General features: G+C 33.0%; 4 protein-coding genes across 6 annotated transcripts in view; 2 read left to right on the forward strand and 2 right to left on the reverse strand.

Annotated features, from left to right (window-relative positions):
• Nucleotides 1-4400, forward strand: part of LOC128890752 (synaptogenesis protein syg-2-like) — a 259753-nt gene extending 255353 nt beyond the window's left edge. For all 3 annotated transcript variants that reach the window (XM_054149556.1, XM_054149557.1, XM_054149559.1), the window contains one exon: nucleotides 156-4400. In XM_054149556.1, the coding sequence (XP_054005531.1) occupies nucleotides 156-530 (375 nt within the window). In that variant the 3' untranslated portion in view covers nucleotides 531-4400. The remainder of the gene's footprint in view (nucleotides 1-155) is intronic.
• LOC128890755 (estradiol 17 beta-dehydrogenase 5) lies at nucleotides 4309-8203 on the reverse strand. Its single transcript, XM_054149562.1, has 4 exons — nucleotides 7940-8203; nucleotides 5591-5761; nucleotides 5025-5378; nucleotides 4309-4893 (listed from the first exon to the last, which is right to left on the reverse strand). Exons 1-4 carry the CDS (start codon nucleotides 8006-8008, stop codon nucleotides 4504-4506), a joined length of 984 nt encoding a protein of 327 aa, XP_054005537.1. The 5' UTR covers nucleotides 8009-8203; the 3' UTR covers nucleotides 4309-4503.
• Nucleotides 6472-10059, forward strand: LOC128890757 (protein ARV1). Its single transcript, XM_054149570.1, has 4 exons — nucleotides 6472-6658; nucleotides 8664-8830; nucleotides 9158-9668; nucleotides 9857-10059. The coding sequence occupies exons 2-4, from the start codon at nucleotides 8747-8749 to the stop codon at nucleotides 9970-9972; spliced, it is 711 nt and encodes a 236-aa protein (XP_054005545.1). The 5' UTR covers nucleotides 6472-6658; nucleotides 8664-8746; the 3' UTR covers nucleotides 9973-10059.
• On the reverse strand, nucleotides 9782-13336 carry LOC128890754 (WD repeat-containing protein 37). Its single transcript, XM_054149561.1, has 9 exons — nucleotides 13017-13336; nucleotides 12831-12876; nucleotides 12135-12410; nucleotides 11879-12004; nucleotides 11515-11766; nucleotides 11222-11441; nucleotides 10728-11015; nucleotides 10401-10647; nucleotides 9782-10193 (listed from the first exon to the last, which is right to left on the reverse strand). The coding sequence occupies exons 3-9, from the start codon at nucleotides 12400-12402 to the stop codon at nucleotides 10071-10073; spliced, it is 1524 nt and encodes a 507-aa protein (XP_054005536.1). The 5' UTR covers nucleotides 12403-12410; nucleotides 12831-12876; nucleotides 13017-13336; the 3' UTR covers nucleotides 9782-10070.
• Between the last annotated feature and the right edge of the window lie 307 nt (nucleotides 13337-13643).

Raw genomic sequence — 13643 nt, forward strand, 5'->3', positions numbered from 1 at the left:
TTTATTAGTTATTTGGTAAAATATCAGTAGCAAACATACCTTTAAGCAAGTCTTTAATAATCTTATTTGACTATTTAAGGAAAATGTAGACAATCGAGCAGTTTGACTTGAAGTACGCGTATAATGCAAACAATAAAATCGCATTTCTTTTTCAGTTATCCGGCGAGATAACTTACGCCGAATTATGTTTAACACGCCCAACAACTTTGTCAACGTTAGCAACCGACACGAAGTTGACAAGCATAAGTGGCGTTGGTGGTTTAAGTACTATTCAGGGTTACGGAAGCGGAGTAATCGTAGGCGGTAAGCCGTACACAAAAGAAGCGACGATTTATGCTTGCATAGACCACAACGCGAGACCGTCGAAAGTTGACGTCTCCAATGGATCGTCGTGTGCGCCAACACCTTTGTCTACGAAGGGTGCATTCCAAGACTTCAACGTCTCGACGATGAGTGGCAAGCATCATCCATCAATAGAAATTGTCACCGTTCGCACACCGTTAATTTCGACTCAAGAGAGTTGCGTATAGGGATGCGATTCTGACGCGCTTAACGTCAACGAGTATTATGTTTAACGCGAATAATGCTGTGATGTGACGCGCGTCTAGCTGCTAAATGAGATTCAATAACCGTTTGCCCTACTATAAGGCGTATAAGCTCTTTGGTGTGCGATAAAGGTGTAAAGTAGTCAAAATGAAATCAATGTCAGACGAACTGATCAGTTTTAAATTATCGAATATAAACGACGGTAGTGAAGGAATACAACGGAACAATGAGTGTTCTTACTATATCAATAATAAACGCGTGAAGATAATGTTAGTTTTTAAATTCTCGAAAGATATTGATCAATTTAACCTGAATTTGATCGATAAGACCGATTTGAACATCTCAATACATATAACTTATCCCATGTAAAGCTATAATATTCTTTAGTTACCGGTATGGAGAAGTATGGATGCGGGAAACGTTATCAGTATTCTTCAGAAATTAATGCACACCTGGTGTCAGTAATCTGTACCATTTACGGGGAATACAGCTCCGTTCGCGCCAAAATGCTTTTAAAACATTTAACGTCAATTCGATTAATGATACAAACTTGATGTACTGGTTGCCATCTACCAGGAGCATCTTCTCTACCCCTAATTGATGGCAACCAGAGTTACAGATCAACTAGCGGGTTCACCCGGTAACTTCATCGCGCCCTGTGAGATACTTAGCAATTCCACATTAAACGAAACACCTTGTATATTTTCATCAATAGTAAGACATCATTTGTTTAGACAAATTCATGGACCTCGTACGGAGTGATTTATCATAATACAAAACATTCAATTGAAGTTTACATTCTCAGTCAATTTAACGCAAACCCACTAGCCGGTCCGTTATTCGGGTTGCCGTCTACCAGGGGCATCTTCTCCAACCCTGCTGTATGGCAACCAGAGTTACAAAATCGACTGACAAATTCACCCCTCGAATTCACTGAAGCTTCTTTTATAAAAGAACCTTTCTTAGTGTAACGTGTCGTATTCCTCTCAAACGGCAGACATCACTGACTCCAAATGTGCATGCTCTCGTTATGTTAATTAAACAACTTTCTTAGTAACTGAAGAATCAATCGGAACCAATCGATTTCACCTGAAATAATAAAATAGTTTGATGATGTCAACATTTTTTTTGTAATATATCATTAATGTTTACGTATGACACGTGCGTTGTTGAATATGGATGATACGGAATTTTTCACTTTAATCAAAGTGGCTAAATTTATTACATACGTTTGTTGCGGTTAAGGAAAAGATTAAATATTATAAGAAAGAAAAGAGAAGTGTAAAGTATACAGAGAACATAATTAGAATGTACGATACATGGTTTACTATTTTCTATTTTCTAATCGATTCTCCATATTTGTAACTAATTTTCATTCGCACAATCTTCGAATACTTCCATTGCGTCGATCTTCACAGGTATCTGATTAGATATTTTGTATTTCCATTGTATACCTATCGTTTTCTAATTTAATTCTATGTGTATACACCTGGTAACATTAATTCGTGACACGTGAGGAGCCAATAACTCGATTCACGTTACTCTCTTGTGATACTATATCAATGAACGGTACTATAGACAGGTCTAAGCGTCTACTGTTGTAAACATCCACTTTTTGAAAAATACTATATTTGATTCAAAAAGTGGATGTTCTTCTCTATGCACATAAAGTGTCCAGACCTGTGTTATGTTCTATCTAGTAGTAAAAAATGTTTACTCCTAATCTCACCGCCTGAAGCACAAGGTCGTTTAATATAAGATGTGGAGTAATGTGAAGCGAGTTAGATAAAATTAGAGGGATGAGGACTGCTAACAAAAACACATGCTTTTGCAGACATTTATACTGGATGCGTGAGACAAGAAGAGATGGAAGTTGGAATGAGGTATGGAGTGAACCCTTGCGAGAAATAGTAGAATTAGTAATGCCTCTGTCGGTAACTAACGCTAACTGCTGGCGTGATCCATGGTCGATACGTCTAATGATTTACCATATGTTTACTATGCTTCAGACTATAGGAAGGTGCAAGGTTACAACACTAGATGGCGTTACTACAACTTTTAAATCGTCTAATTTAAACACCTTTTAAAGTCTATTGATCAATCTAGTAAAAAAATTACTTATTAGGAACGTATAAACTATACATGCATTTATGATATGAAAACAAGATTCCATTAACACCTCTGTGATATATTAACTTTCACGTAAGTTATCAAATGAACAAAATAGTCTTTCAAGTAATCAATACCTTCTATTGGCAAAACATAATATTTTTACCAAAGTTAATTACAACATTGTACCTGCCATCTAGTATTTTAACTCCACAACTGGATGCATACCACAATGAATGAAATGCATGTAGTATTAACTAACAAATTGGCTCCTCGCATGGTAAGTGTGAGTGTTACTGAGGACATAGTTCTCAGTCTATGGGAAATTTCTGTCGTTTTCTTTATTCGACCTTTACAATGTCTCAACGAGAAGCTATAGTGAAATAAATCTATACTTTACTTCTGACTGTAATATAGAACTGTGCAATTTTACAGAATTTTTATGTCTGAAAATATTCAGGACTAATCAAAACAGTTCAATGGTGCCAAGTGAGGAATATGTAAAGGTAGACTAATTACTTCCCAACCAAAGTCATCAATTTTTTTTAATCACAATTTTTGTATATACAATACAATGTTTATAATCAAGATTTGTGTTTGTAAAAATCAATCTCACTTTTGTCAACCAATGCAGGATTTCTATTCTCAAGTATTTAATTTCGTTTAAGGGAAATGTGATTCATATTACGCTTCACCTTTTCAAATAGCCTCTTATTCCCGCGCGTGACCACGTATCATAACCACATATCATAACCACGTGATCGTAAGTGTAGCTGCGCGACATACCTGCGCAGAATCACGCAAATGAATGAACATGCGCCAACTGCGGGATTACGTGCTCGAACTTTATAGACTTCTAACCTAACTTTTAATGTAGATGCGACAATTGCATAAATCTTGATGAAGAAATAACGCCTAGTAAGTAGTTTAAGTTCTATGATATTTAAAATGAAGTATAAAAAAAATATTGTATAGTGTATATAACCTAATATCACGCAGTCGGCAGCATAGTGAATTATTTTACATCGAGAGTTTGATATAAGTACTAATTTGTGGTGAAACTCAGGTTTTACCATTTGTTCATTTCGAAGTCTGTGGTTTACAATATACAGACGAACTCGAATTTCTGTCAGCATTCTTTATAAATTGTTAGAAACCACAGATGGCCTTCCACAACATGATTAATTTTTATAAAATGTGCAACACTAAGCACAGTTTGTCTGTATATAGGCAACTTTATTCCATAAAATTCCACAAAGGAACATTCCATCTTTTAAGAAATCATTGTTTTACAAAAATTTAAGGGGATAAAAACGACAGAACTTTACCACAGACTTAATATATTTCTAACCAAAATATCACTTTATTTATAAACTTTTCAACCTTTATTATTTAGTTTTCATATATGATCATGAAATATCACTACAATTGGGCTAATTTTAAGAAGTCTTGTGCATTACAATCTTGTTTGTAAATATGTGATTAAAGTAATGTAAAACTGCGAAAACTTTGAAAAAAGTAACTAGTGACAATGTTTGGTAGCTTTTTTTAAGAAGCATACACACCTAGGTTTTGAATTGAAGTGTATAAAATATAAATCAGGATTGATGTGTATATGAATGGGTCGTACCAATCATGACTTTGTAAAAAAAATTCAAGTTCATGTATCATAATATTTAAGTTGTATTGTACGCGTATCAGATTTTGTTCGCAAACGATACAATAAAAGACAAGTTTTCAGAATAGCTCTTGTATTTAATCAGAGATTTTGAGGCGTAAGTTACTTTTGTAATTTGTATGCTTAAGAATATGTTACTGTGCCACATGGTTTATTACATCTGTATATAATTAATTTCTATATACTTTGAAAGGAAATTCAGGATGTTCACTACATCCTTTAAAGAAAGAAAAATCACAAATTCTGGCAGACTCCCCTTGATCAAGAGATTTCAATTTTTCTAAATCCTCTGAATTCAATTTCCAATTGAACAACTGAATATTTTCTTTAATTCTCTGGGGATTCGTGCTTTTTGGAATCACTGCAAACCCGCTTTGCAGAATGTATCTGAGTATAACTTGTGCGGGTGTTTTCTTGTACGTTTTTGCTATTTCCACTACTACATCGTTTTCTAACATATCTGGAATCTCTTCTACTTTATTCATCATCTTCACAAGACCTCGAGAACCAAGTGGCGAATAAGCTGTTATAGGAATTCCTTCCTTTTTACAAAACTGTGCCTGCAAAAATATTTTCTGTCAAGAATGGAATTTTAATTGTAAATTGGGATATAACATTAATCTTTAAATCATGACAGAGATTTAAACACTAATGTCTAGCTATTTCGTATTAAAAATGCACGACGACTTACTAATTTGTCCTGTTGAAAATAGAGGTTTAATTCAACTTGTAACATTGAAATTTTTATTTTAGCACTTTTCTGAATTCGCTCGATCTGTCTCGTATTAAAGTTCGATAGACCAATCGCTCTAGTACGTCCACATTCCACTTGTTTCTCCATTTCAGCCCATACTTTCACGTGATCGGTAGTTGGATCTAGTTTCATTTTTCCCTCCTCATCCTTTGGCATATAGTCGTCTCTAGCATCCACAAAACTGAACGGAGTATGAATTAAGTATAAGTCCAAATAATCTAATTGAAGATCTTGCAGAGATTTCTTTATCCATTTCTCGACGTCTTCTGGTCTATTTCCTGACGGTGGAAGCTACGAAAATCCATTTTAAGGTTTAAATTATTTTCAAATGTTTCAAATTCAATTTGTACATAAACAGTGAAGATTATGCAATATAATTTTTTTAAATTAAACTTTAAATACTTTACTGGTAAAATAAGTTAGATATTAAGAAGATAATTAAGCTAAACTAATAATTAAATGATTATCATTTTTAATGTAGAATGTACAGTTATTATTAATACCTTTGTGACGATAAAGAGATCGGATCGTTTAATTTTTCCAGAATCGATCCATGTTTTAAGAACTTCACCAATTATTTTCTCATTGTAATATACTGGAGCTGTGTCGATATGTCTATACCCTGCTTCTAAAGCAATGTTTAAAGCTTTCTTCAAACTGTCCTCGTCAGTTGCCTTAAACAATACAAATTACGTATTATGTTCTTCGTTTCTTATATTCAACATTTTTCATTTACTTAGATAACAGTAAAAGTTGCTATTTAACACTTTACCGACCGGTAACGATTGGGTATATAATTAAATTCAATAATATTCTTTATTTTCACAAACATCAGTATTATTCAATCTCTATTTTATCTATTATAATCGCCTCTTCATTAATATTTATATAATATTTCATACTTAATATAATGATGGTAATATTAAATGTTATCTCAATAGATAACAAAGTTTTAGTTATCCTAGGAAGGTACTCATTAATAGCCTATACTGGTCGGTAAAGTTGAACTCTGTCGTGATGATAAAAATTTCATTACTTTCTCCTGTCTATATTTTTCATGAACTTAGACTTAGAGGTTCGCAACGAAACCTTTTGTATAACGCCTAATAGGTTTGAAAAACAGACTTAACATTTTGGGTGCATCCATAAAAGCCACTACTCACTAAGCCGCTCAACGAGCGAGTGTACTGATCTAACCACTAGAAACTACTAACACCGAGTACAAGACAATTTTAATATTGACATTTTACAATTAGATAACGACAGTCAAAACCTGATAAATAATTTTGTAGAAAACCATTTTTATTTTAATAAAATCACTAGAACCATCTGATAGATGCTAGTGACTTTTCTTTACGTTTCTAGTGTAAAAATTCAACACCAACTATCTAATCTATATCACGTATGATATAGGCAAGGTGTAAACAAGATGTCAAGAAGAAATAATAGATTACCAACCAGTGAAACGTATCAAATGTTCGAAGAAATATATCGAAATGTTCGAAAAATGTTATGAAGTTCTTCTACGCAACTGTAAAATATTCTAATTACAACATGTTTCAAAATATGAGGTTAGAAATTAAATGAAACACTACATACAAGCCGTTCATTGCAATAATGGTATTAGGCCAATTTTTGAGGGTAGAAATAAAGTTTTGCAAGGAATGTTTAAAAAAAACATGGTGACCGTAAGAAAATTTCAGTGTATCTAATGTAATATTTCTATACAAATGGTTCAATTAAAGTTTAGTTGTTAAACAAAATGAGAAAAACGTTTGTTACAAAACTTACTTGAATCCATGAAAACGAGAGAAGTTTGATTTTATAATATTAGCGTCATGCTTGTACACTAGAACCACAAACATTGGCTTTACTACTTTAAGAAAAAAAAAATGATAAAGAAATCACATTTTTGGCGCGGAAGAAGAAATTCCGCATTTAATATAATTATTGTTACATGGCGAAAACCAAAATTTCCAAAAACATGTATCCCTTATTTTGACCTGTAGTTTACGTATATAAATTTTCATGAATAAGAAGCAACATTTAGTAAGATAAATTAACAACAAAAAACAAATTTTCCAAAATAAGTTGTTTAAATAAATAAATAAACAATTTCTTCTGGTCATGAGTGAATTACTCACTCAAAAACGCTTCGTTAAAAAAAAAAATGTTTGTCCTAGCTGTTTTCAAGTTATTTAAAAAAAACTGTTTTCATTCCCCACTTTACCGACTGTTTTCATCCCTTTCAATATGGACATTTGCCGATCAAAAAAAATATGTGTCAAATAATTTTTTTCTAAACTGTCCCCCACATAAATTTGATCAAAATCAGCGTGTGCCCATTGAATATGTTCCCTTGTCAATAATAAGATAGTGTTCGTTTACGTTGCTTGTAATTCGAGTGATTGGTCATAAACCTGACATTATCACTATTCTATTCTATTATTAATTTTATTGTATAATTCAAGACTTTCATCCTCATCTGTATGCCACGTAGTAGAGATCACGATCGATCGTCTAAATGAGATATCCGTTCGTTTCGTATTTCCACGCGTATATTTTATAACTAATCACAAAAAAACCAGTAAACCCTTTGCACTCCAGAGTTGACTGTCAATCACCATTAGGTTTCACGCAGCAAATCTACAATACCTAATACTTTGTAGGTTTAATTTCTTTGGAAATCGAAGTGTCGATAAAATGATCGTCGTAAAGCTGACCTTCTTCTTAAATGTAGACAGCTTGTAATTCATGGCAATAGATCGCTAAGAAACATCTCGAGTTGCTGGTAGATACCAGAAAAAAAAGGCTCGAGTGCAAAGGGTTAATAGTAAAATAAATAATTTTACCTGCCATGTACCAAAGCCAAGTGCTGGCATCAAATGCCCACTTGGTAGCGTAATAGAATGTATCTTCATTGCTTCCCTTCTCGACGAGTTCTTTCAGTCGACTGGATCGCTGATCCCAGTTTCACCGAACAAATGTACTTTCTCTTTGTGCATTTTTTTCATTTTCTGGCCCTGAGATAATTAGGTCAATTTCCATTGACTCGTAACACCCAGTCATCCGTATCTTCCAAGTATTATTATCATTAAACAACAAGAAAAACGGGAAACTGTGCTTGAAAAAAATATACAAAGTAACTACGAGTTTTACGTCGACATACCTTTTCTAGTTCCAGTAGTAATATTCACGTAATTGTTTATACTTAGTATGGAAGTTGGAAAAATTTCATAGAATTGGTAATGCATACCCGTTTGGTCTTTTATTTCGGTAACATTATTTATTTATGTATTCGTTCAATTTGCGTTTTGAATAATCTTGTCGATACGTTTACATATTTGTTTGTTTGCTGATTAATTCAATTTAATAATAATTTCGTGAATTAAGAATTACTGTGTCGTTTAAGAAGCAGGCGCATTTTAAAATTCAACATTTTATAAGTAATAAAGCATTTTTATTTAATAATAAATATCGAGACCAAGTTAGGTTTAATTTTGTTATAATTCGAGGGAATAGAATATTAAAAATAAAGTAGTCATAATATTCAAAATTAAATGCATTTAATTTCAGACGATTTCCATGTTCTGAAAACGATTAAATAATCACGACGTATTATTGATATAAATTGACGAGGAGAAATAAACAGTTCGGTGATGTATCGTTGCGTGAATTGTGGATCTGAAATGGAAGAACTTTATGGAAGATACTATATAAATGTTTTAAAGCTTTTAAAATGTGTATGCTATTTATTACATTAATTTATTTGCATGCTTTGCATAATATAGATAGATACACATAAATTAAACTGATTACTTGGTCGACTCGTTCATATTAATATCTGTAATATTCGGCCTCAACATGTCAAAGATTTTCTTTTGCAAATTACCGGTAACATTATATAATATTTCAAATGCTTGGTAACAATACAATTTATTGTTATTAAATAATCTATTGACTAAATATATCTATTTTTTGTTATCATTATATAACAAATATTTTATTAATTTATTCATTATATTTTATTTTTTTTTTATAATATATAAACGTTAGATGAATTATTTCAGGATGCATGCGACGAGTTGGCTGACAAGTACATCGAGTACGACCCCGTAACAATACTAGTTGATTTAATATTGCTTGAAAGAAAAGCCTACAGACATTTGCTTTACAATTGCGATTTGAAGTCTTGCTGGAAACTTGTTATAATTATCTGGCTTGTTGAATCTTTTCGAAATATTTCTTTATGCGATACCACGAAGGGCAACACCGAAATTTCCAAGACATTCCAACCTACTTTCGATGGGCGATGTAATTTCTATTTAGTCCTATTTCAGACTGCCTTCTCTCTCGGTGCTTTCATCATAGTCGTGATTCTTCTTACTAAAATCAAATGGTATTTTTTTTCAAAGAAATCTAATAAGAATAGTACAACGCACCTGTGGAAGGCTTTGGTAATAGGTGGATCCTGCAAATTGTTAGGATTATTGGAAATAACATGGGGACATATTTTTCTGGCACCTCATTATTTTCTCATTTTGGGATACACACTTCTTTGCTTAATGACTACTTATTCAGGTAAGGCATTGTACAATTTAACAAATCATTTTTTGGCAATTCTTTAAATACAAGGACGAAAGGCAGGCCCGCTTGAAGTGACGAATTAATAAATATATAGAAAGTTCAACATGTATTCATAATTTATTATATTTACTGCACAGAGTTTACAACTTCAATTCACTTATGTATATTTTATATAATTTCAGTGGTATCGGACAGTGGGAAACTGGAATCCTCGATCATTTTGGGGATAGCCATTCTAGTTTACAATTATGCGTCTAATTTTCCCACCGTAATATTCGAAACTTTAGAAATAGCCTAGTAACTAAATCTCATTCTTTATAATGTCGCTCAGTTTAAAATACTATGTAAATAAAATGTTTGATTATATTAAATATTTCTATTTGTATATGTGTACATTCAATATTCCTTAAGATGTACAATACTCCATCCAAGGACTAATCTGTCAAAGCCAGAGGAGAACAAATTACAGACACCGCTATCTTCTGCCCAGGCGACTGACGAGACCATACGTCGGTGACCCTGAAATTAAAAGACAAGTATAATCTACGTGTAATAATATTTAGTTATCACTCTAGTCAATTCTGTAGGATTCCTTAAATGCGAAGAAAATACTTACATCTTCTTTAATAGTTGTAATGACTTTATTACATTATTATATAAGTTATTTTTGTATTAGTTTTAGTTACAACCTGTACATTGAACGTCAAAAATGAAAAGTAGACTCACCTGCCGGCTTGTTCTAGGTAATCTAGCTAATCGTTGACCGCTAAGGTCAAACAATCTAATTTGTCTATTATCGTGTGGAATTGCGACGATGCCAGTGCTAGAAACTGCAAGTCGGTTAGCAGCGCTATCACCTCGAATCGTGGCTAAAGGGCTTCGTATGTTTCGCAATTCCCATATTTTTACGCTTCGATCATCAGAGCCTGAAACGATTTTATCTTCGCGCGTAAAAACCGCGGATGTTACTGTCCTATCATTGAAAAAATAAAAATTACAAACATGTTATTACATTAGATACTTGATTTACACAAAATATGGACATGAACTTACTCAGTATGTGCTTGAAAAACAGAAACTGAATGTATGGGTTCTCGAAAATCCCATAGACGAAAAGTACTGTCCTTGCTCGAAGTGACGCAAAGTCTTTGTGTATGATGAGTAGAAACATGAGAGAGTTCTTGATCGTGCCCGCATAATGTGTGAATAATTTCTCCAGTTTCTACATCATAAAGGTTTGCCGTTCTATCCCAAGAAGCAGTTACAACCTGTTCTGCGTCAGGTAACCAATCTGCGGCCATCACTACACCCGTGTGCCCTAATAATTCTCGCACGGGAGTTCTGTAATGTTTTAAATTCAAATGATTATAGAATATTGTATTTATAAAAGAACAGATGGGTTTCTCACTGTTTTTTGATGTTCGAAATTGGTGTGACCAAGAACATTTTTTTAAACAAAATTTTAAATATTGCCCAATTTTTAGTTTTATACTAAGTAGATCCATTAACAATGATCAAACTTGTAACGCAGTTACATAAATAATTACCTCAGAGTGGGCGGTTCTTCCTGTTCCTCGTTCACAGGAATCACACCACTAACGTTTCTATCGGAGGACAACGCTGAAAGTTCCTCTGCTGAATTTTGTCTTTTAGGAAAGTCCCAGTCAACAGCCGCTTGCCATACATGAGCAGAATTATCTCCACTGGATGTTAAAGCCAATTCTTTGGTTGGATGAAAACGTACTGAATTAACAGAACCAGAATGACCTAAAAATTAAATTAAAACTATTAACAAATTAAATAACGTGAAAACGGAATTAAATAACTGCAAAAAACAAACCAATATATTGCAGAAGGCAACGTCCGCTATCCACAGCCCAAACCCTAGCAGCATGATCAGCAGAAGCTGTAGCAATAATTTGACCTAATCTTCCAACAGAAACTTCCCAAACACCGTCTCGATGCCCGGAGTATTCTCTTTGCATGCTACAAGTCATTGTTGGTGTTTTAAAACTAGAAACTATTTTACTTGTTTGTGCTTTCAATTTATTAGAAGTTGTTTTCGTCTTTTGTGCTGAGTTTCCTGCCATAGCTGTGAAACAAAGAAATATTATTATATAACAACATAATATAATAAAAATTCCAATTAATAGGTAGTAAATTCATCAAAATAATGAGTATTTTTTAATAATTAGATTCCTTACATTTTTGCTTCGAAAAACTTTTTGTATCTGTGAAGTCTGCAACATCTCCATGTGGTAAACTCCGTTCTCCAGAACCATAGCATTCTCTTTCGAGTTTCTCATTAAGAGTATCTATTTTCTCTTGCACTGCATAAAAAGACATTATAAATTTCAATCAACTCTAAACAGATTTTTTAAAGTAAATAGCATACTTCAATAATATTATTATTAAAAATCGAGAATATAATTGTATTACTAATATTATAAAAACCCATACATCCCAAATTCTCCGTATAAAGAACTTCAAACTCCTTCTCAATCTGCTGAAACAAGTCTAACAATCGACATCGTAAAGCTGGAGGTAGGGCACTGTCATCAGGGTCTATACGAAAAGCAGCATAGTGAAGAGCATTTGGTTGCAGTGGTGTAGATCCACTTTGCGACTGCAGTTCTGTATCCGTACTGCTTTGTACTCTTGGAATAGAAATACGTTTGATTTTTCCAGATGCCTTAGATCCAGTACTTATAGATGGTTCTCCTGGCATCTTTAAATCTAGAAATTTGGTAACTCTTTCATAAATGTATTTATTGTGAAATTATTTCAAATATCACAACTATTTTTATGGATTAATATAATTATTTTTATTCATGGCAATGTATAAACAAAACAAAATGCTACATGAAATAAGTACTAAGGAATTTGCAAACAAAAATTGGGAATATTTTCATTGTAGAAAAATTATATAATATTTCGTTTCTGACATTTATGAATAATAATATACACATATACAATGCATAAAATAAAAATATTTACATGTCAGAGTTGTAATTCAATGAATGCATAAATTGGAAGACAAATTTTATAATTCAGATTGATTTACGTGGAGAGTATATTAATTTTCTATCCAGTAATAAAATGGAAAGTAAACAATTACGTCGCATCATATTAATCACTATCAAATGTCGTACTCACTGTATATTTTTTCGCTTGTATTCGTGCTTAAGTAAAAGCATACCACCTTGTGAATTCATTCAATCATAATTAACCATGTTATATTTAATTATAAAAAATAATAAATACTTAATAAAATTATTAACGGTAAATAACTATTGAACTTAGGTTAGAACTGGCATAAATAACACAAATTTACACACGTACGTATATATATACATTCACGATTCTTTAGTTTATTAGAGGAAATAAATCTCCGATATTTATCGCTACATTCAAAATATTTATCACATTTAATCACATTGACTAGTTATACCACAGAATAATTTCATAGACACGAAACTCTTATCGGGTCGTTTGAAGTTTGTATTTTCCACGGACATAGGAATACAGGGACCGGACATTGGCTAGCAAGGGACGCGGTGCGGTATGAAGCCAAGGGGGGAGGCCCGTGGGCCATCTTACGTTGCCAATTTACAGCGGAAAGTTGTAGGACTATAATTGAAAATATGGTGTATTGTTTAACAATAAATTTTGAGAATTTCAATACTTTGAATATCTAATTTCTTGCAAATTTCCCTTTAATTTCCTTTCATATCCGTGACACTTCCCTTCATTTGTGCGAAGAGGTGGCACGTTTGCGCCTACGAGCAGGCAACCGGCCCGACATATCTGCAAGTATAGGTTGCCTAATTCAAGGGTACATTTTTCGGTACATATTGGAATTCTGGCCGATTTTGCATTTTGGCATCAGGAGCACAGAATATCCGAAGAGGTGGATCTGTCAGTACAGGTTCCCTAATTCAAGGGGCTAATTTTCGGTACATTTCGGAA

The sequence above is a fragment of the Hylaeus anthracinus genome, unplaced genomic scaffold, assembly GCF_026225885.1.
Source record: "Hylaeus anthracinus isolate JK02 unplaced genomic scaffold, UHH_iyHylAnth1.0_haploid 12001, whole genome shotgun sequence".
In the NCBI taxonomy this organism is placed as follows: Eukaryota; Metazoa; Arthropoda; class Insecta; order Hymenoptera; family Colletidae; genus Hylaeus; species Hylaeus anthracinus.